At 40.4% G+C, this 22689-nt stretch overlaps 1 protein-coding gene across 2 annotated transcripts in view; it reads right to left on the minus strand.

Annotated features, from left to right (window-relative positions):
• Positions 1 to 20910, minus strand: part of F5 (coagulation factor V) — an 81162-nt gene extending 60252 nt beyond the window's left edge. For both annotated transcript variants that reach the window (XM_070768120.1, XM_070768119.1), the window contains exons 1-3: positions 20582 to 20910; positions 15689 to 15780; positions 9635 to 9757 (exon numbers count right to left, since the gene is read on the minus strand). In XM_070768120.1, coding sequence (XP_070624221.1) covers positions 9635 to 9757; positions 15689 to 15780; positions 20582 to 20739 — 373 coding nt within the window. In that variant the 5' untranslated portion in view covers positions 20740 to 20910. The remainder of the gene's footprint in view (positions 1 to 9634; positions 9758 to 15688; positions 15781 to 20581) is intronic.
• Between the last annotated feature and the right edge of the window lie 1779 nt (positions 20911 to 22689).

Consider the following 22689-nt stretch of genomic DNA (forward strand, 5'->3'; position numbering starts at 1 on the left):
TGGATGGACCATAAAGTCTATTGAAGACAGGAAACTGAATCAGTTACTATAAGCTCAACACAAATCCAACTGTATCAACTCATTCCATCAAACTTTAAAGGGTTTTGTCTTACCCACAGGATAAAGACTAAATGTGTTGCTATGGCTGCTGAAATCATTCATCAGTTTACCCAGTCCGCCTATCCAGTATCATCTCCCTTTATACCTCTATGTTGTCCATATTTTATAATCCACAGCAATGTACTATCTCTAAAATATACTCCAAGTTTGCACTCTTCTCTGTGTCTCTCTACAGCCATCACTGTAGGACAAGTCTAGACTTGAGAACTAGCCTGTTAACTGGTCATTGGGATTCTGGCATAAGAGGAACCCCACAATCTATTTCCCAGCCTGTAGACAGAAGGATCCCTTAAAACCGCAGATCTTTCTTTGCCATGTTCCTGCTTAAAATCCTGACAGTGACCTCTTATTTCTCAAAATCCCTAACAGCAACCACAGGTCCATTTATCATCTAGCCCTTTTTTCTCTCCATTCTCAACATGTGTGACTTTTCTCCTTGTTCACTGTGTATCAGTCACACTTGGACCATGTGACTGGTCTTTTAGTTTCCCAGACATGCCAAATTGTGGCCAAGCTCAGGATCTTTGCAGATATTATTTCCTTTGCCTAGAATGTTCTTCCTCCCTTTCTTTCTTTGGGTAAATGTGTGCTCATCCTTCAGATGTCAGCTTAAATGTAAGCTTGCTTCTTCCTTGATTTCTGATTATACTGTGTCTTTTTTTTTCTTTTATAGCATTCATCACAATTTATAATTAAATATATGTATAATTATATGATTAATTTCTTTTCTTCCTGCTAGATAATAATTAACTGTACCATGCACATTTCTATCACTAGAATATGAACAATTCAAAGACAGGTGCTGGATTATACTTCTTTTAGTATCTCTGATGCTTTTACAGTACCTGGCATGGAGAAGGTGCTCAATGAACGTATTGAACTCTTAAGATTTAAGGTTCCTATGGGCTAGAAGCAAGATCATCAAGTCTAAGCTCATGTGTATATCTGTTAGAATTGCGTGGTGTTAAACCAAATCAGATATCAACTTTAACTATATGGAGATACTGTGTAAGAATCTGGATTGCTTGTTTGTGTTAAAGAATATACACTTCCTGGTAGCTCAGCTGGTAAAGAATCCACCTGCAATGCAGAAGACCCCAGTTTGATTCATGGGTCAGGAAGATCCACTGGAGAAGGGATAGGATTCCCATTCCAGTATTCTTGGGCTTCCCTGGTGGCTCAGCCAGTAAAGAATCCACCTGCAATGTGGGAGACCTGAGTTTTATCCCTGGGTTGGGAAGATCCCTGGAGAAGGGATAACAACAACAAATAAAAGCTAGAGATCAAGGTGACACTGGACCAAATTTCTGCATAGAATTTGGCTGGATCTGAGTCCTGGCTGCCCCCTGCAGTTGGACACTGGCTATCTGATCACCAGTCTCTACTGGACTCAGATTTTCATTGAATTTCCTTCCTGGCTGCTGTTGGCATCTATGTTTGTGACCCTTGTGCTAGTGAAAAGCTTAACATAGGACTCTTGTATCTTCCCCGCCCCCACAGAGGATATCCTTTTGACACTGATAACCAATATTTAATAGGTCGAACTTACATTCTGTTGATAAAAAGGATGTGAGTGTTAAAATTATCAAGAGCTGAGAAATGTTAAAAGCTGAAATAGCTTCCTGTGAATAATCATATTATTCCAGCCTAAACCCAAAAGAAAAAAAGAGTTTATGGGGAAGAGTCTCTACTAATAAACACAATGAACTACCTCTGGAAAGTTGCAAAACAGCTTTGGTAACAGAGCACAACCAGGACTGATAAGGAGATTTGCCATCTCAGGTCAAACCTTGTCTATTGACCGGAATTTGCATGGCAAGTTGTTGACTGACGCTCTGTTGAATCAAGCATGATGACCCTTATTCAATGCTTAATGCTTTGTGACTTCATGAGGTGAAAAAATGAAGTTTCTGGACATAATGCTTCCACTGTTCCAACTGTGATTCTACTGTATGAATTTCTCTAGTAGAAAATGGCATTCATAAGCTCTCAAAAGGATAAAATGTGATATTCTTTGTAGGGTGAGAGAGAACTTTTGAAGTTTTTCCTTCCTTTCTCTGGATAAACATATGTTCAAACTTCAGATATCAACCTATATTTCAGCTTATTCATTCCATGATATCTGATATATATAATTTCACAAATACTTAATTAAAATTGATGATACTATAATTAAAATACTTGTGAAATTATATGATTAATGGTATCATCTCCCTGCTAGGTTATGGGAGAAAATACATGAGTTTAGGAGCTACACTTGAAATTTCTTGGTTGCACCACTTGCTGTCTGAATTTGGGGAAATTGCAACCTCAGTGTTCTCATTCATAACTTAAGACAATGTAATCATTTTCTTGCAATGATAGTTCATTGTTTATGGGTTCTGAGGACTGAAAAATACATGCAAAATATCTGGCACTTAACCAGCGTTATGGCAACCTGTGCTAATATTTTCGTATTTTGGTTATGTCCTTTCTCAGCTGTTTTTTTTTTTTTTTTAATTGGAGGATAACTGCTTTACAATATTGTGTTGGATGCTGCTGTATGTGAATCAGTCATAATTATACATATATGCTCTCCCTCTTGAGCCTCTCATCCCACTCCTAGGCATTTTTAAAATTGACATTGCCTCTTCCGTTTTTGAAGAAATGAACTTCATACTTCTGATACAATTTATCTTGTGTTCTTAAAGTCTCTTAATATATTAATCACAGCAAATTTAGTAAGTTTCAGAGCAAGCAGAAAATAACATGTAGTCGTTACTTTCTAATCTGGTCCTCAGTTTCTCAGTTTAGTTCAGTGATGATTGTTAACACAATCATCTATGTCCCAGGCTCTGGGTTAGGTGCCAGGGCACAAATATAAAGAAGATAGCTTGAGACCCTGAGGGAGCTCACAGCTTAGTTAATAGCAGACTACAAGCAAGTGCCCTGATTGTGTTGGATTTCATTTCTAGGTTTCTTCTAGGGCCACTTCAATGGAGAAGCCATGATCAGAACACCATGATCAGATCAGTTCATCTCTAATGAGACCAATCATATAATTATATAAGAATCACTGAAGAAGTTCCAACACATGCTAGATAGAGCAGTATAACTGATTATCCAACAATATCAAACTTAAAACTAACACAATATTGTAAAGTTTAAGAATAATATTAAATTAAAAAAAAGAAAAGAACAACAACAACAAAAAATGGTCAGGGTTTCATATCTAAGTTTATTTGAACACATGGTGGTTTTTAATGTCTGCCTTGTTGACCAGAGTAAATTACTGAAAATTTCAGATTCACTTGTTAGTTAAACACAGGATAAATTTCAAGTAACTAAATGAAAAATTACAAGGTGAAATATGGGCATCTTGAAACAAATCTGCATATAGGAATAGATCCTGTAATTAAACTGAGTGAGGATTACTAATGTGATAGTTTGGGGATAATTTTTCACTGCTTTAATTCTTTTCACTTTAAAGTATTTTATTTTACTTTTCATCTAGAATAAAACAAGCAAGTTGTATCTTTGATTTTTGTAAGGTATATAACATGACATATGAAATAGAAATGGCTATATAAAGGAAGCATTTATGAAATATATTTTTTGCAAATCTGACTTTGTAATCAAAATAAAAAGTTTAAAACTCTTAACCAAAAGGAGGAGAACTATCCAGCAAAGACTATTAGGCTAGAGGACAAAAAGTCCTTGTTCAGCTTCCTGCTAGAATAAATTCTTTACACAAGGGTGACCTTTTATTTTATAGTTCTCAATTCTATTCATTTCCTGCTCTGTCTATAGTCAGCTTTGTGATTACACTTGTCATGATGAACTAATTATTTGCCCAGAGATTCTCAGGGTTTTTTTTCCAAATGTAAAATAGTGCATACAAGCTTTGGAAAAGTGAAGTTACATAAAGGGCCGCTTTGGTCACCCACTAAGGAGCTTTTCCTCTCCATTTAATAAACTCAGTGAACTGTCCGGTGTGCCCTTAAATATTCAGAACATTCTTTTAGAGACTATAACTTAGGCACTGAGCAAATTCGAGTGCTGATGTTGTGTAAAGAGCCTAGTTTCATTGCTCAGGGCCTGCAAGGCTTTTGAAGAAGAAAGACTTGCACCCTTGTCACATTTTTTAGACTTATGAGAATTATTATCAATATATTAGCCCTTACAATTTGTTTCAGATATTTACTATATACTCAAAGAAGCATCTGTAGGAGGCCAAAATATCCAGAGCAAAGTGGAAAATGTAATTGACTGCATGATGTCAAGCATTGGAATGTTTTGGAAAAATTGAGAGGACTAAGTTTTCACATAGAGAATTTGGCAACACTTAGATGCAAAGAACAATCTCTGGTGGAAAAGTTATTTACTTGTTTATGTATTATTTGGGGAATTAGCTTACCAGCAGATAGCTGAATATTATAGAACTCATTTTGTTGTGTAGTATTCACAGTGCAACTCCCACATTTAAATTGTGAGAATATAAGTCAAAGAATATAAGTCAAAGGCTTCCCTTGTGGCTCAGACGGTAAAGTGTCTGCCTACAGTGCGGGAGACCTGGGTTCGATCCCTGGGATGGGAAGTTCCCCTGGAGAAAGAAAGGGCAACCCACTCCAGTATTCTTGCCTGGAGAATCCCATGGACAGAGGAGGCTGGCAGGCTACAGTCCTTGGGGTTGCAGAGTCAGACACGACTGAGCGACTTCACTTTCACTTTCAAGTCAAAGAATAATATTAATATTCCCTCAGAAACAAATTGCTAAAGGGAACTGTCTGAAACAGCTTCAGAAATCTTACTGGACAACAAAATTTGCTCAAGCGTGTAGCACTGCGATCAAACGGTTCAGCACATACTAGCTACAGAGTTTCTGATATTTTAGCCTCAGATTGAAATTCTTTTAGTGATAAAAAGTTTAAAATCAGGTACAGTTGCAGATATTAATATTTTATTTACTGGTTTAAAAACATATTCCTATCAAATGCATTTCTAAAAGAAATGTTCTTGTAAGTATTTTTATAAATCACAATTTGTCCTGTCAAAAGAGCTGCCCATCCTTGCCCTACGTAACATTGTACACCTGTGGAGGGCGTGCAACTGGAAGTAAGTTGAAAACACCATGCTACAACTTGGCGTACAGTAACGTCTTTCCTGACCTGGACTCATATTTCCAGTCATCTCCTAACTAAAGCATAGTCTAGAATTTAAAAAAGCAACAAAGTTCCTGGACAACCAAAATAAATGTAACAAAATCCATGAATGAAAGCTCAGGGTCTTTATCTATGACAATACCATAGATAATGGGCTTCCCTTGTGGCTCAGCTGGTAAAGAATCCGCCTACAATGTGGGAGACCTGGGTTCGATCCCTGGGTTGGGAGGATCCCCTGGAGAAGGGAAAGGCTACCCACTCCAGTATTCTGGCCTGGAGAATTCCATGGACTGTACAGTCCATGGGGTGCCAAAGAGTCAGATACAACTGAGTGACTTTCATTCACCATAGACAACGTAGATCTTCATTTCGAGTCTGTTTACTCTTAGACTACACACAATTCTAACATTTGTGAATATTTGTAAAATCTCATAGTAGATTGTAAGTAATGGTTTAGGAAGGGATTAGAATTTTACTCCTCATCTTCTGTTTTTAAAAAGTCTGGGAAAGTATAACATTTAGAAAGAGTTCTATCCAAAGTGATTTTAAAAAGTATCTTAACACTTAAAGTAAACCTCAAACTATCTGGAAAATGTTATTACTCAAAACAATTCATTCCTTATGTACTCTGGATAACTGAAGTTTTCTGTGCAATTTTAGTTCCTTTTGTCATCTGAATTCTATTGTAGAATTTTATTTCATTTGCGTAGAAATAAAATGATGAGCACTATGTGCCAAAAACTTGACATATACTGTGACTAATCCTTGCAATAACTTTAGTTGGGAGGAATTGCTACCTCATTTTATAGAAATAAAACTGAGGCTTAGCGACAAAGTCAATTGCCTAGTCAAATTTAGGGTTCAAATCCAGGGGTCATTCTGGCTCTAAAGCCAGAATTCTTTCCATGGCTATCTTTTTCTTCTAGCTGATGTCAGTAGGTCTCCAAATCTTTGGTGGGGCTCAAGGATTAATTTCCAGATAAAGAAGATTGCTGTCTAGGTTGGATCATTCACTGGTTAGCCCAAGCAGCCACAAAGACTGTTTGAGTCTTCTCTTAAGCCTTTATATTGTTTCAACCTCCCAACCATTCATCTCTCAAGTATCTACCTCTGAGATAAGGGAATCTGGATTCTCTTGTAGTTGACTCAGCATATGGTTAATTTATTTCCACTCCTGAAAAAATAGTACAAACCATAGAAGGAGGCTATAAGACATAGGGTAAGTGTCAGACATGAAAAAGGAGATGTTTTATTCTAACAGAGGACACAATAAAATGAATAGAAGGCTTGCCTTTTTATTTTTCACCACAAAGGACAGATCAATCTTTTAGTCTGTTCACTAGATTTGTATCTCATCTCCAAGATAAAATTGGACTTTGCCCATTAATCTGTGTTTACCTTTCTCAGATTCATGAAACCAGGGGCAATAACCAAGTGACCAATGGAAGTGGTGGGAACATTTTAAAACAACTGCTCATAAATTATTCTGGCAGGAGGGGAGTGCAGGGACAAGTAAACAGTAAAGGAAGAGGGATAATGTTGCAAGGTTCATTCTCTGTGCAAACAGCTTAAGTGGAGTACAAAGTCTGTAACACTTAACTCCTCCAACATCTGAAATAGAACCTGCCTGGAACCTTTTGGAGAAGGCAATGGCAACCCACTCCAGCACTCTTGCCTGGAAAATCCCATGGACAGAGGAGCCTGGTAGGCTGCAGTCCATGGGGTTGCTAAGAGTTGGATACGACTGAGCATCTTCACTTTCACTTTTCACTTTCATGCATTGGAGAAGGAAATGGCAACCCACTCCAGTGTTCTTGCCTGGAGAATCCCAGGGACGGGGGAGCCTGGTGGGCTGCCCTCTGTGGGGTCGCACAGAGTCGGACACAACTGAAGCGACTTAGCAGCAGTAGCAGCAGCAGGAACCTTTTGAGGGTTCTCCCCTTGTGCATGGCATTGCCGAATTCCTGATGCAGTCATCTGGAATACTTATAAGTAGTTGAAATTCTTCTTCACTATGTCATTATGCCATTACATGCTACCTCACCCAGAGTTTTGCAAAGTGGCAAGATGCCTGAAATTTCAGTTAATGCTTCATTGTTTTTCCTCAAGCCAAAGATGAAGTGATAATGCTAATGGTCCTGGGGAGGTTAGTTCATTGACATTATCAGTCATGAGTTGTCAGGATGAGTTTGATAGCAATTTACATAGGAAATAATAAATAAAAAGTCACTTTCTAATCCATATGTGCTGTGTGCTTAGTCACTCAGTCCTGTCTGACTCTTTGTGACCCCACAGACTGTAGCCTGCCCGGCTCCTCTGTCCATGGAGATTATCCAGGCAAGAATACTGGAGTGAATTTCCATGCCCTCTTCCAGAGGATCTTCCCAACCCAGGGATTGAACCCAGGTCTTGCACATTGCAGGCAGATTCTTTGCCATCTGAGTCACCAGGGAAGCCCAAGAATACTGGAGTTGGTAGCCTATCCCTTCTCCAGGGGATCTTTCTGACCCAGGGATCCAACCAGGTCCCCAGCATTGCGGGCAGATTCTTTACCCTCTGAGTCACCAGGGAAGCCCTCTAACCATATACTGTCAGGTAAATATTAAATTATTTGAACATATTTCAAATAACATTTTTAATCAAGATAAAATTGACATTATAACATTATAATTTAAAGACATTTTAATTGAATTACTTTTATCATCATAAAATTATCAAGTGCTTATTATTTGTTAATATTTATCAAGTGCTTATTTTATATACAGGGCTTCCCAGGTGGCCTGGAGAAGGAAATGGCAACCCACTCCAGTATTCTTGCCTGGAAAATCCCATAGATGGAGGACCCTGGCAACCTACAGTCCATGGGTTCTCAAAGAGCTGGATAGGACTGAGCAACTTCACTTTCTTTCACTTTCCCAGGTGACGCCAGTGGTAAAGAACCTGCGTGCCAATGTCCAGCCCCTGGGTGGGGAAGGTCCCCTGGAGGAGCGCATGGCAATCCACTCAGAATTCTTGCCTGGAGAATATGCAAGGCATTGTTCTGATATTTCTTGACCACAAACCTATATGAGATAGATATGATTACAATCCCCATTTTACAGATGAGAAAGACGAGGCACCAAGAGGTAGAGTTACTTGCCAAAAGTCACCCAGCTAATAAATGTCTGAGCCAAAATTTGTATGGGGTATCTAGTTCCAGACCTACATTGTAAACTACTCTCCTACTTAGTTCTTCTCTTCAAAGGTATAATGGCTGGCATACATGGGGAAAAGAATTGTGAATCATGAAAAGTTAAAATTTATTTTTAAATGGTGTTATACGAACATCTATTGTAGTATGGATAATTTTCTTAAATCAGTCGCTAACAGAACTCTACTCTGCTTATTGTGGTCTGAACATCAACGTAATGGAAATAACCAGAATAATATCAACAATAGGTACTTACCATTCTGTAGCTGATGTGGTCCCTTTAACCTCCACCATATCCATGATCTTCACCATCACTGTCACCATTTACTGGGGACTTACCAGGTTCCAGGGAACCATATTTAGTACATTACCTAAATGATCTCATTTGTTCCTCAAAGCTATCTTATGGAATAGGTATAACTATTCCAATTTTATAGATGAGAAAACTGAAGCTCAGAGATGCTATACTCATAGAATCAGAAATTGTAAAGCTGGAATTTGAACCTAAGTATGCTTTTAAAGTTTATGTTCTTAACCACTTCAGTATGTCCAAAATTTCAATACTACATCTATTACCATCATCACCACTGAATATCACTTATTAGATGCCACCTATGTGCCAGGGTAGCCCTGTGTTTGACTAGTCCTATGTCACTGTTTCAAACTATGGCTCATGGACCAAATCCAGCCAGCTGCCTGTTTTTTGTAAATAAAATTTTACTGGGACACAGCCATGAGCATCCATTTACATATTGTCTGTGGCTGCTTTTGTACTAAATGGTAGATTTGAGTATTTGCAAGATAGATTCTATGACTCTCAAAGCCCAAAGTATTTACTGGCTCTTCACAAAAAAGTTTTTGAACCCCTGCCTTAACCCATCTTGCAATATTATTATTCTCATTTTGCAGAGGAACATATTGGAGTTCATAAAGATTAGATAACCTGCCCATCCAACTATTCAAAAACAAGAACATAGCAAAAAAACTGAGGTCTAGATGACTCCAGAAGGTTTTCACTTTCTCCTCTGAAATCTACAAAGGCACAATTTTTATTATTACCAGTTATAGGAAAGGAGATTTCTCTTAACTTAATTAACAATATGGTTCAAAATGTTTGACACTGGTGGTAAAAGAGTTGTACATTTTCCCATGTCAGAGGGATATGATGTTAAATTCCTCTTACCTTCTGAGAATTTACTGTACTTAATTCCTTGAGCATGGATGCTTAAGGGCTTGTGTGCTTTATTCTTAAAGTGAACTTTCATGATGTCTCCAACTTCAGCATACAAAGTAGGCCCAAGAAGTCCTATGAAAACAAGGATTTTAAATATGTCTGTATTCAGGATTACTAAGACAGAGCTGCTCGGAGAAGGCAATGGCACCCCACTCCAGTACTCTTGCCTGAAAAATCCCATGGATGGAGGAGCCTGGTAGGCTGCAGTCCATGGGGTCACGAAGAGTCGGATACGACTGAGCGACTTCCCTTTCACTTTTCTCTTTCATGCATTGGAGAAGAAAATGGCAACCCACTCCAGTGTTCTTGCCTGGAGAATCCCGGGGACGGGGGAGCCTGGTGGGCTGCCATCTATGGGGTCGCACAGAGTCGGACATAACTGAAGCAACTTAGCAGCAGCAGCAGCAAGACAGAGCTGCTAAGCAAGAAAAACATGCAGAAAACCCCACAGGTGATTGCTGTCATTCCTCTCAGTCTTGAGGTTGATGAGCTTATCTTCAATCTAGAAGGCTTTCCCAGCTCATTACCTCTGTATTCCATGCAGGCAGATAAGGAAAGGAAGGTGGAAATACCTGGCTTGGGCCCAAAGCCAGTTAAGGAAATAGAAGAAATAGTTCTGATCATGTCCACCCCATTCTGATTCACTGTCATTCCTGGAGAGACTGCCATCTTGGGTCAAGAAAGGGTGAGGTGAGAGAAGGCGACTGGCTACTTCAGATCTCTCTGCGGTGGGAGACCTCAGAGACCTAAATGAAGTCAGGGAGCAGAACTGACCATTCTGTGGCCCTGAGGCAAGTTCAGAGTCCTGAGGCAGGAGTGACCTTGATGTATCCAAAGAACAGACCATCAGTGTGGCCAGAGTGAGAAAAGTTAGGGTCACCCCCTATGGGCCATGGTAGGGACTTTGGATTTTCTTCTAAGTGAAATGGAAAATCACTGAGCTTTGTGCAGCAGAGAGACATGGTCTCATATGTTTTAAAGTTAATTCTACATGTACACACTGCTATATTTAAAATGGATAACCAACAAAGACCTACTGTATAGCACAGGCAACTCTGCTCAATATTATGTGGCAGCCTGGGTGGGAGGGGAGTTTGGGGGAGAACGAATACACATTTATGTACGGCTGAGTCCTTTTGCTGTCCACTTGAAACTATCGCAACATTGTTAATTCACTATACCCCAATACAAAATAAAAAGTTTTTTTTTTTTTTAAAGTTCATCCTAAAAAAAAAAATCACAAGAAAGATTTGTCCTAGCTGCTGGGTAGAAAATATTCTGTGTAGTGACAACAGCGGACACAGACCAGGTGGTATAGACTGGAGATAATGCTGTGTTGGGCCAGCATGTGCAGCAGTGAAGCAGGGAGAAGAGGTTAGACTCTGGGCATTTTGACAGTAGAGGCAGCACATTTGCTGAGGGGTTAGATGTAGCCATTGAGAGAGAGAAGGCAAGGGTGATCCTCAGGGTTTTGATCTAAACAACTGGATAAGTAATGTTAGCAGTTACTTTGATGGGGAGCACAGCAGGGACAGCAGATTGAGGTGCAGAAATCAACAGTGAGGCTTCACTTACTACATGCCAGGTGCTGTGCTAGGTCCTGGAGACACATGGATAAATAAGCGACTGTCCTTGTCCTTAAGGAGCTCACAGGCTCATTTGGAGATAGACATATGGTAGGAGCTACTGCTGAGATATGGGCAAAATGCTACAGGAGCAGAAAGGATGAAGGACCAACTCTGTCTGTGGAGTTAGGGCAAGAGTTGATATTTGACTCAGCTTTCTGAAGAATCATATGTTACAGTTTCCCAGAGTGTAATCCTTAGATGCTTCTGCATCAAGAATCAGTGACGGTTGAACTAAAAGGCAGATTTCTCAAGTAAGTACTCTCTCAGCCCCAGTGAACCTGAGTCTGTCTGGAGGTGGGGTCTGGGAATCTGCATTTTAGAGGTGTGCTCCTGAATGATTCTGATGTCCTTCAAAGCTTTAAGACTTGTTGCCAAAAGCCCTTTTTCAGACAGTTGACCATTCTCACTTCCAGGCCATCCATAAGCTCTCATGGGGTTGGCTTCTGCCCATTAGGAATCACAGGAGCAGGAGAAGGAAGTTACAGTAGTCATGGAATTCAACTAGCATTTGTTTGCCATGGAGATAATCGTAATTGTCCCTCTTGATATATTTGAGCACTCTAAGTCTTTACATTAAACCTTCCAGCATATCTTTAAGGTTGTTATTAAGATACTTATTTTACAGATGAAGAAACTGAACCTCAGAGAATTTAAATATCAAGCCCAATAGTATATAGCTAATTAGAGGCATAGCTATAATTTAACCTTAAATCTGTCTGACTCTAAATGCTAAGCTTTTAACCACCTCTTTTTATTGCACCTTGTAGTTATTCATTCTTTTAAGAAATATTGAGTGCTCACATTATCCTAGGTGTCAGAATTGGAATGGTGAGTAGAACAGATGTACCCCCTGCCTTCAAAGATAATAGAAGGCAAGACAGATTTTAACAAATGGTCACACAAATATTTAATTGCAAACTGTGGTTCATATTATGAAAGAAAAGAAAAGGATTCTCTGCAGGGCATTTGACAGGGGCTTCTAGGCAATTCTTAGAGGCAGGAAGGGGATCAGAGTTGGAAAATGCTTCCCTGAGGAAGTGAGGTATGAAGATATAAATGTTGTTACTTTCTCAAGGCCCTGTTTTCTGAAGACTGTTCTGTCTTACCCTTTCCTTGTACTCTTTCTCATGCCCTTAAGACAGATATCTTGGTTGACATGTCAGCCTCGATAGGTGGTGTTCTGCACACAGAACAAACTTTCTTATCTTCAAAGCCTTACTATATGACTCCCTTGTCCAAAAAGAGGACTTTATAAATATACACTCAGCATTTTTTCGGAGAATTGCTCTTTCATGAGCTGTCCCTACACTGTCTCTTATAATCCTGTGTGGTTGTGAAAATTAATTCAATATGACACCACCACAGTGAGACTTTAACTGAAGCCCAAAGGCAAGGCAAAGAGATGGACAAGAGCAGTCCAGGGAGTGGGACTAGCATGTACAAAGGCACTGAGGTGCCAGCACACTTGGCCTATTCAGAGAACTGGCAGATAGCCATGGGAAGGCAGAGCTTTGGAGGTAAGAGAGAAAGGCAGAAAGTGAAGCCAAAGGCATGATCAGAGGTCTCATCACACAGGGCCTTAAAGACCTCTCAGAGTTTTGCCTCTTAACCTAATAGTATCTGGAAGCAGGGGTGCAACATGGACCAGTGACCAGCTGCATTTGTGAGAAACCAGAGTGAAGGCTGAGAGATGTTGGTAACTTAGTTCAAGGTTAGGACAATGGAGATGATAAGGAGAGAACATATTAGAGAGCTGTTTAGATCACACTGTCAGGACTTGATGGGTTGCATGTAGAGTAGGGGGTGAGGGAGGTCAAGTGGCCATGGATGGCTGCTGAGGTTCTGGTTTGGAGGGCTGGGTGGATGAGAGGGCCATTTCCTGAAATGGAGGACATTGTGGCAGAGTTTTGTTGTGGGGTGGTGTGTAGTAGGCAGGATAATGCCCTCCCACCTTCTAATCCCTGGGACCTGTAAATATGCTATCTTATATGGCAGAATAGATTCTGTGGGTGTGATTAAGTTAAGGAAGTTGAGATGGGGAGCATTTCTTGGATTATCCAGGTGGGCCCAACGTAATCACAAAGGTCCTCAGAAAAGGGAAGCAGGAGTATCTGAGTTAGCAACTAGAAGATGCTACCTGCTGGCTTTGAAGAAGGAAGGGGCCATGAGTCCATGGATGCAGGTAGCTTCTATCAGTAGTAACAGGAAAAGGCAAGGAAATAATTCTCCCCAGAAGCCTCTGGAAGGAACAGAGTTCTTCAAACACCTTGATTTTAATTCAGTGAAACTCATTTGGACTTCTGGCCTCAAGAATTTTGAGATAACAAATTTGTGTTGTTTTAAACCACTAAGTTTGTGGTAATTTGTTACAGCAATGATAGGAAACTCATTTTCCCTTAGCAATGAGAGAATGTGATCTTTGAGACAGTCGTCCTATGTTTCCACCCACTGTTGTCTTATTCCACTCCCTGAGCTCCAAGTCCTAGAGTTTACACTGACCTTGTGAGAAGCTTTTTGTTTGAGTTTTTATGTTAGTTCTGCATAGGACCATGGAGTCCATAGAGCTGAATCCTCATCTGAGAGATGGTTACAAAGCCTTGGAAGTGGATGGAAAGAGTGGCGTGTCCAACGTCAGTCAGTGATTGGGTGGCATTGCTGGGACTAGAACTCAGGTCTCTAGACTCTTGAACCAAAGCTTTCTTTTACCGCCTTCTGCAGGGCAGGGCAGCTCCCTCACTTTCCTGGAATAGTCCCCATGTCTGCACTGGTTTTCACTCCTGGCCATAGCTGACTCCACTGACTGACCCCTCTCTTCTGGCTGATACCCTCAGACCTAGCTCCCAACAGAAGCCCCCACTGGCTACTCCCACCTGCCCAGAATGCCCATAAGCCAAGTCAGGTGCTGACTGCTGTCACATGCCACTTCAATTTGTTACCATGGATGCCTTGCTGGGTTGATTTGTTTGTTGGCATCACATGGCTGCACATGCCTGATGCCCAGAATAAGTCTTCTAAGTAATTTAACCTCTTACTGCAATGAGTGGTTAGCAATATTTGTTTAGCCTCCCTATTTGCTTCTTCAGAATTAAAGCAAAACAAAGGGGTATTTTTACAAATGCAAACCAAATACCTTCATGCATGGAGGCAAACAGCAAACACGGCTGAATGTTGTTTGAGCTGCCATTTAGATCCTCCATAAACCAGATGGCCTAAGACCGTTTCTGCCTTTTCTTTGGTGCCCAATGTCAAATTGGGGGAAAGAGTGGCCTGTCTTGAGATTGCAGGATGGTAGCACAGCCTGTACCCAATTTTATGCAGTTTTGGAATGAAAACTGCAGGAGGTAAGCTAACACAATCCTGTGCTCTCAGGTGAAGAATGTGTTGCAGAACACAGAGAAGCCCATTGTTGCTGCTGCTGCTAAGTCACCTCAGTCGTGTCCGACTCTGTGCAACCCTATAGTTGGCAGCCCACCAGGCTCCCCTGTCCCTGGGATTCTCCAGGCAAGAACACTGGAGTGGGTTGCAATTTCCTTATCCAGAGGATCTTCCTGAACCAGGAATTGAACCTGGGTCTCCCGCAGGGTAGGCAGACGCTGTACCATCTGAGCATATGTGAATTATCAACTAGGGGACCTAACTGGAGGACGTCATCTCCTAATGGCCTTTATCAGTCCTGTGAACTATGTTACCATATTCACCACATTTGAGATCCCAGAAACCCATTCATCCTACTTTCCTTAACTGAAAAAGAGTTGAGGAAAAGAGAAGAAATTTTTCTTTAAAAATTATAGCTATTATGCATATCGCACTAAATAAAAAAGAGATGGGAAGGATAGATGCAAAAAAAAATCAGCCATATACAGTTCCTTTAAACGAATTTCAGGACCCAGCAAATAATCGTTTGCTAAAGTTCATTTGTGCTCGTTAAACTAGACCATAAGCTCCACGAAGGCAGGGGATGCATTTGTCTTGTCCACCATGACATCCATAGTGCCTATTTCAATGCCCAGCCCACAGTAGGTGCTCTTTAATAGTTTGCTAGATGAATGAATAAAAATTCGAACGCTTAAAAGTTGTGTTTAGCTTTTTAAAATCAATATTAAAAACAGTTGTCTTCATAGGCATGTGACCCATGAAATTGCACAGGGCCCCATACTCAGGAGGGCCCCCAGCTTGGCTTAATGCTTTGTTGTCACTGTTTTGAAACTCTCAACACTATGAATAAGAGCCCTACAAATTATGTAGTCACACTGGTTAAAAACAACAAAGACACATTACTATAAAATATCCCTAAATGTATATTTTAGGTATATGTGAATATCAAATTAGCCATAGAGTTTTATCTTCAAAATTTAAAAATATATTTCAGGCTTACCTGAAGTTCTGGATTGTGGTTTTTCTTTCTGAAAATATGCTTCATACTCCCTGTAGACAATTTTCTTAAAGGAGGTTTCAAAAGGTTTCGAACTGGAAATAAGATACATTTGAAAGGCTTATATGACATCTACTCACAGTACAACAAAATAGATCTCTCATGTCCTCAAACCTTTACTAGAAATAACAGTATTTTTAAACTGCATTTCAGAAACCCCAGGTCTTATAAATACGAATGATAAGTGAAGTTAATAAAATAATTATTGATGTCTTCAAGAATATTCTATTGTGATAACCATTCTTCCACAAATTTAGCTTGCATTAACCAACCCTATTACTCAGATCAAAGTTCTAAAAAAGAACCCAAACTTTAGGCTTATATTTTAAATGATTAAAGATATGGCCAAATTCCTTATGAATAAATATGTGAGCTGCTTTTCAACTCATCATTCATATACAGTTTTAAGCTGCTGGTGTTAGTTGCTCAGTCATGTCTGACTCTTTGTGACCCCATGGACTGTAGCCCCGGAGAAGGCAATGGAACCCCACTCCAGTACTCTTGCCTGGAAAATCCCATGGATGGAGGAGCCTGGTAGGCTGCAGTCCATGGGGTCTCGAAGAGTTGGACGCGACTGAGCGACTTCACTTTCACTTTTCACTTTCCTGCATTGGAGAAGGAAATGGCAACCTACTCCAGTGTTCTTGCCTGGAGAATCCCAGGGACAGGGGAGCCTGGTGGGCTGCCGTCTCTGGGGTCGCACAGAGTCGGACACGACTGAAGCGACTTAGCAGCAGCAACAGCAGGACTGTAGCCCAGCAGGCTCCTCTGTCCATGGAATTCTCTAGACAAAAGTACTGGAGTGGTTTGCCATTTTCTTCTCCAGGATTCTTCTCAACCCAGGGATTGAACCTGCATATCCTGCATTGCAGGCAGATTGTGTACCGCCTGAGCCACCAAGGAAGCCCAAGCTGCTGGGGAACTGTCAAAAACTGTTGATTTAATGGACTCTTTCTTGCTCAGAAGTTGAAGATGGCTAATGGAGTCAAAGCCCTGGGATTCATATAGGAAACAAATGAATAACAAATCTAAGTTTAAGTAACTTGCCTGAGGAGAAACAGTTGATAATGGCAAAACCAAGATTCAAAAACTACTGTCCGGTCATCCTTGGTATCTGTGGGGGTTGGTTCCACAACACCCCTGTGCCAGCTCTAAACCCTTTGTAGGTATCAGTTTATTTAAAACTGCAGATGTTCAAGTCCCTTCTATAACAGTACAGTTAGCCGGCTGTATCTTCAGCTTTCATATCCACAGATGCACAGGGCCAATTGTTTCCATGGTTAAGAATTCAGAGAGGAAAGCAGGGAGAGTACTGGGATAATTTCCATCCTTTCCTTCTGTGTCTCTAAAGATGGGCACGCCATTCCCATCCTTGTCTTAAACTCAAAGTTAAAGGTAAAAGGAAAGATAATAGTAGTAGTGTTAGTTGCTCAGCCATCTCTGACTCTTTGCAACCCCATGGACTGCAGCTCACCAGGCTCCTCTGTCCATCTGATTCCCCAGTCAAGAATACTGGAGTGGATAGCTGTTGCCTGCTCCAGGGGATTTTTCCAACCCAGGGATCAAACCCAGATCTCCTGCATTGCAGGCAGATTCTTTACCATCTGAGCCACCAGGGGAGCCCAAAAGGAAAGATAATTGGGGACAATTTCTTACAGATGTGTAAACCAGTTGCCCATATTGGCTTTGATATGCTTCCTAATCCAGAGAGTGGCCCAGTATAATTAGGTCATAACAGAGAAAGATACTAATCACATTTGCTTTGATGTTTATGTAGCACAGAGGCTAAGAGAACTGGTTGTATGTACAGAGTGTCTGGATTTGAATCCTGTATCTACCCCTTGTTACCTATATAACCTTGAAAAGTTTATTTAATCCATTTTTGCCTCTGTTTCTGTAATTGTGAGCTGGGACCAACAGTAAAATTTCCTTCAAGGATTATTACAAATTTTAAATAAACTGATACCTACAAAGGGTTTAGAGCTGGCACATTGTAAATATTCAATGCATTTTAGCTAGTAATATCTTAAAAGTGTAATTAAAGTTGATTTTTCACTTTCAAGTTTTCCCAGCAAGCAGAAAAATCTGTAATTTTAGTAGTTCTCATAATTTTAAAATGTGGGGTACAAGAACTGTGTTAATATTTGAATGCAGAATTAAAAGAGGCACGCATAAGTATTTTTGGAAGGGCTAGCTATAGAAGGTGGTAGGTTCTCAGTCACTGGAAGCATTCAGGTAGAAACTAGACAATTATTTACTAATTGCTTTGGGTGCTTTGAGTTTGGGAAAAAGTAGGAAGTTAAAACAGGCAAGTTGAAAATTAATTAAATGACCTCTTAAGAGTTTATAGAGCCCAAGAACCCTAGGATTGTATATGTTAGTGTCCATAATGTGGAGGTCCTTTTTCTTGGAAGGGTGCAATTGAAACGTGTTTCCTGACCCTAACCATAGATCTCTAAATACAGGAGTACAGGTGACAGTATAAGATCTTTACTATGAAAAATCAGTCTTTTATGTAGAGTAATTTTAGTAGAGTTGTGCATCCTAATATGTTTCCCTGTGTATATTGTGTGTGCATACAGAGGTATATTTATTTTTATTTTGAACAACTGAATTGCTATTGGAAAATAATCAGACTGAGCAGAAAGTTAAAGATGAATTCAAACAATATGCATGATGAGTTTTCCATTTATGAGAATTCTTTAAAGATGATTTATTCATAATAAAATCATATAAGGCTTAAACCCTTGAGAGACCAATGTACATCTATTTTTTTCAATATCTGTTACTATATGCATGCAAGTGATTGAACATATTTCCTTAGGGAAATTTTCAAAAATATTCACTTTTGTTCCAGAGCAAGAATAAAAGATCTATTTCACCACTAAAAGGCACTGCCCTGACAATATTACATGAAATAAGGAAAGATCTTTGCTTGGTGCTAAAATACACTTTAGGAAAGGATGGATGTTGATTTCTTTATAGTGAGTATCATTAGCTCTCGATGTAGGACAATTTAAAACAAGTTCTTAGTTTAAGCAGCCAGATATACAGGTTTAATTTTTCACGTAGATGTACTAGACCAACACAATACTGTAAAGCAATTATCTTTCAATTAAAAATAAATAAATTTTTAAAAAAGAAGTACTAGAAAGAAATGACATGATTTGAGGTTTGAAAATAGCGACAGTTCATCTGGATTATCACTGTTTGGTTTTGACTCAATAATTGATACCAGAGGAGTAACTGTTCCCAGAATTCTGGAAACTCAATCACAGAGTGAGAGGATAGGATGACCAACTCACCATGTAAATCAGGGTGTTGCCCTATGTGATTCTGCCTTCAATATTCAACTTGTTATTCTCATTGTTAATTGCAGAAGAAAGAACTCCCAAGTATAAGCAAGCATAAGCATGACATAGGAAAGCCAACATCCAAGCTAGTGTTCTACCCATGAGCAGGAAAATAGATGTTGGAAAGACTGCTATTTCCTTTGGGGTTTTTGTTAGTATCGGCTCTCTAAGGGTGAGGGTGTGACCTAGATTATCACCTTGAAATACAATATTTTAAATGATTTTTTTAAAGAGGGACTTACTACTACAAGACCAAGCTGACACACCCTCCGAAATAATCCAGTTACAGAGAAGAGATTTTGAAAGGGTTAATGTTATGCACTAAAAGGCTTAAAACATCACAATACTTTCCTGGCAGATTGCTTTGGTTTCGAAATTGTAAAAGAGGAACACATCTTTCACAATCATTTAAACTGTGATGTTAAGTTAAAAAAAAATCTTAGTTACACTAAGAGGTTTACTATTCAGAGAAATACTGAGTAGAACCTGTGATTTGTTTAATTTCTGGGAAATCTTATTTCTAATCTTTCAGTTAGGAAAAGAGTTTGCAACTCAGATACAGTTTTATTATTTGACCCTTGTCTTAGTTACATAGGCCTTTTAATAGTGACTCTTATCAAAATAGCCAGAGTAGACCATATCCCAGGGACTGATAAAGAATGAGAGAAGAATGAGAGTCATGTGAAACAGGAAAAAAGATAAAAGAAAAACAATGTTGCATTTTTATGAATTGATGATTTGAAAGTCATTTATGAGAAGGCAACAAAAGTTTGGCAGTTGTTACTCAATAATCTGCTTATAATAAAGTTACAAGGTACACATCTTTAGTTTTAGAAGATGAAGCTAAGTGGATATAAAATAAATAGTATGTACCTAGAAGTTGTGTCTGACTCTTTGTGACCTGATGAACTATAGTCCACCAGGCTCCTCTGTCCATGGGATTTCCCAAGCAAGAATACTGGAGTGGGGTGCCATTTCCTTCTTCAGAGGATTTTCCTGACCCAGGGATTGAAACCAAGTCTCCTGCATTGCGCAAGATTCTTCACCATCTGAGCCACCAGGGAAGCCCTTCCTAAAAATACTAAACTACTAAATATCTGGAATAGGAGTTTGCAACAAGGGCTAACGAAGAGGTAGGTGCCTGGTGCTTTTGAATCAATCAATATATTAAACCAACAAGCAATGATACTAACAAAATTATATCAACAACAAACTCTTGAAAGCAGTATCTAGCCAAACAATATTTTCTGTAACCTTAGAATATTACACTGTATTATTAGAGGCAAAATGAGCATCCACCAATTTTATTCATTAAACCCTCCTATTAATTATATTTACCTATCTGAAGTTAAACACACACACACACACACACACACACACACACACACACACACACAGAAATGGAATTGCAAAAGGAATGTTCTCTAAAAGAAATAGATTATTCTTCCTGGAGAAACCCATCCAGACACCCCACCTGCCTTACCTGAGGTGTGTGGACTCGGGGCGGTAGTTCCATCTGATGCTCTGAGCAGCTACGTAGAACTGCCTTAGCTTTGCTGCTTCAGCCCCTAGGTTCCCCCAGCCTGCCCAGCTGCTGCCTAGGACCACGAGGACCCAGAAGCCAGGGCAAGCGAGGAACATGGTTCCTTTCCTTCTCTTGCCTGCCGCCACCACCCCGGGGGTGGGTTAGGGCTGCCTCTGCGAGGCTGTCCGCGGGCCGGGCTGCAGTGAGCTCCCAGAGGCTGCGGGTGGCAGTGTCCTCCTCCTTGTCAACTCCCCCAGGCGCCGCTGATGGCTATAGCCCGGACTGTCCCCACCTCCTCAGACCTTTCTAGGCTGAGGGTTGGCTGGGTCACTGCCCCAGATGACGGAGGTATTAGGAAGAGCCAGCAAGTTAGTGACTGTTTTACCACGGGTGAAGGAAATGCGGTGATAGGAGGTTCTAGCGGCCAGGGCAGTACTCAGGGATTCATGAGAGGGGGTAAAACTGTCTCCCACACTTCCATCTGCTCAGCCCACTGCCCAGGAACCCCTCACTAGCCCCAGCCACCAAAAAAGCTGCCTGGGGCAGAGTTCACACTTGCCAGACCTTCTGCAGTTCCCATCGTGGTGGGACCCAAAATCCTTAACCACACCACTCTCCTTCTGATCTGAGGAAGAGGGCATTATGCCCTGTTGCTGGGCACAGAAATACTATATTTTCAGGTGGTGAGGAAGCAAGGGGGTGATCACATGAATGGGGCCTGATGGCCTGGCTCACTTTACTAACTTCTACCCATGTACAGTTCTGTCTTGACTCAATATTGTGTTAGTCTCAGCTGTACAGCAAAGTGATACATATATGGGTTTCCCAGGTGGTTCAGCGGTTGAGTCCGTCTGCCAATGCAGGAGACACAGGTTCAATCCCTGGGTGGGGAAGATCCCCTGGAGAAGGGAAATGGCAACCCACTCTAGTAGCTAATTTCCATGCCTGGAAAATTCCATAGACAGAGGAGCCTGGCAGGCTACAGTCCATAGGGTCACAAAGAGTCAGATACAAGTTAGTGACTAAACGACAGCATAAATGTATATAATCTTTTTTAGATTCTTTTCCATTATAGGTTGTTATAAACTGTTGAGTATGGCTCCCTGTGCTATACAGTAGGTCCTTGTTGTTTATCTATTTTATACAGAGTTAGTGTATATATTTTAATCCCAAATTCCTAATTTATCCCTCCCATCTCCCCCTTTGGTATTCATTAAGTTTGATTTCTGGGTCTGGGAGTCTGTTTCTGTTTTGTAAATAAGTTCCTTTGTGCCATTTTCTTTAAGATTCCGCATGTAAGTGATATCATCTGCCATCTGTCTTTGTCTGTTGCACAGTTCTGTCTTGATAAGGGCCTGTGGCCACCTAAGGCAGAGACAAAAGAGAGGGCTTAAAGAGTTTCACTGGGAGAATCAGACCAGATCTCAATCCCACTTACTTGCTGTATTCTCTTGGATAAGTTACACAACCTCTCTGATCTCAGTTTTGACATCAGGAGAATAAGGATGATAATAATAATTTTCCCCAATAGGGTGGTTGGGAGGATAAAGGAACACTGTGTAGTTGATTACTATGATTATATCTTTTCTGTCCCCAGGGCTCCTTACGTATTTCAGAGGATCTGGCTGGTTCTCATGGCTTTAAGATATGATTTTGCTATGTATAGAGAATCTGAGAATTATCTTGTCTGAAGCATCATTATGATTTATCTTGGGCTCCCTGAATCTACTTGCCTCCAAGCTTCTGTCTATGACTTGTCTCAGGGGCTTCCCTGGTGGCTCAGTGGTAAAAAAAAATCTGCCTGTCAATGCAGGAGACATGGGTTCAATCCCTGGGTCAGGAAGATCCCCTGGAGAAGGAAATGGCAACCCACTCCAGTATTCTTGCCTGGAAAGTCCCATGGACAGAGGATTTGTTGCAACAGTTCTCAATAAATTGTAATCTAGCATCTCACATGGGATCTCCATGATGTCAGGCTCCTCAGCAACCTCTGTCTTTGCTTCTTGGCTGACATTATTTGATTTACTAAGAATGCCATTCTCTTACTCTTCACTGTCCACTCTGTA

Source organism: Bos indicus, chromosome 16, assembly GCF_029378745.1.
Source record: "Bos indicus isolate NIAB-ARS_2022 breed Sahiwal x Tharparkar chromosome 16, NIAB-ARS_B.indTharparkar_mat_pri_1.0, whole genome shotgun sequence".
Taxonomy (NCBI): Eukaryota; Metazoa; Chordata; class Mammalia; order Artiodactyla; family Bovidae; genus Bos; species Bos indicus.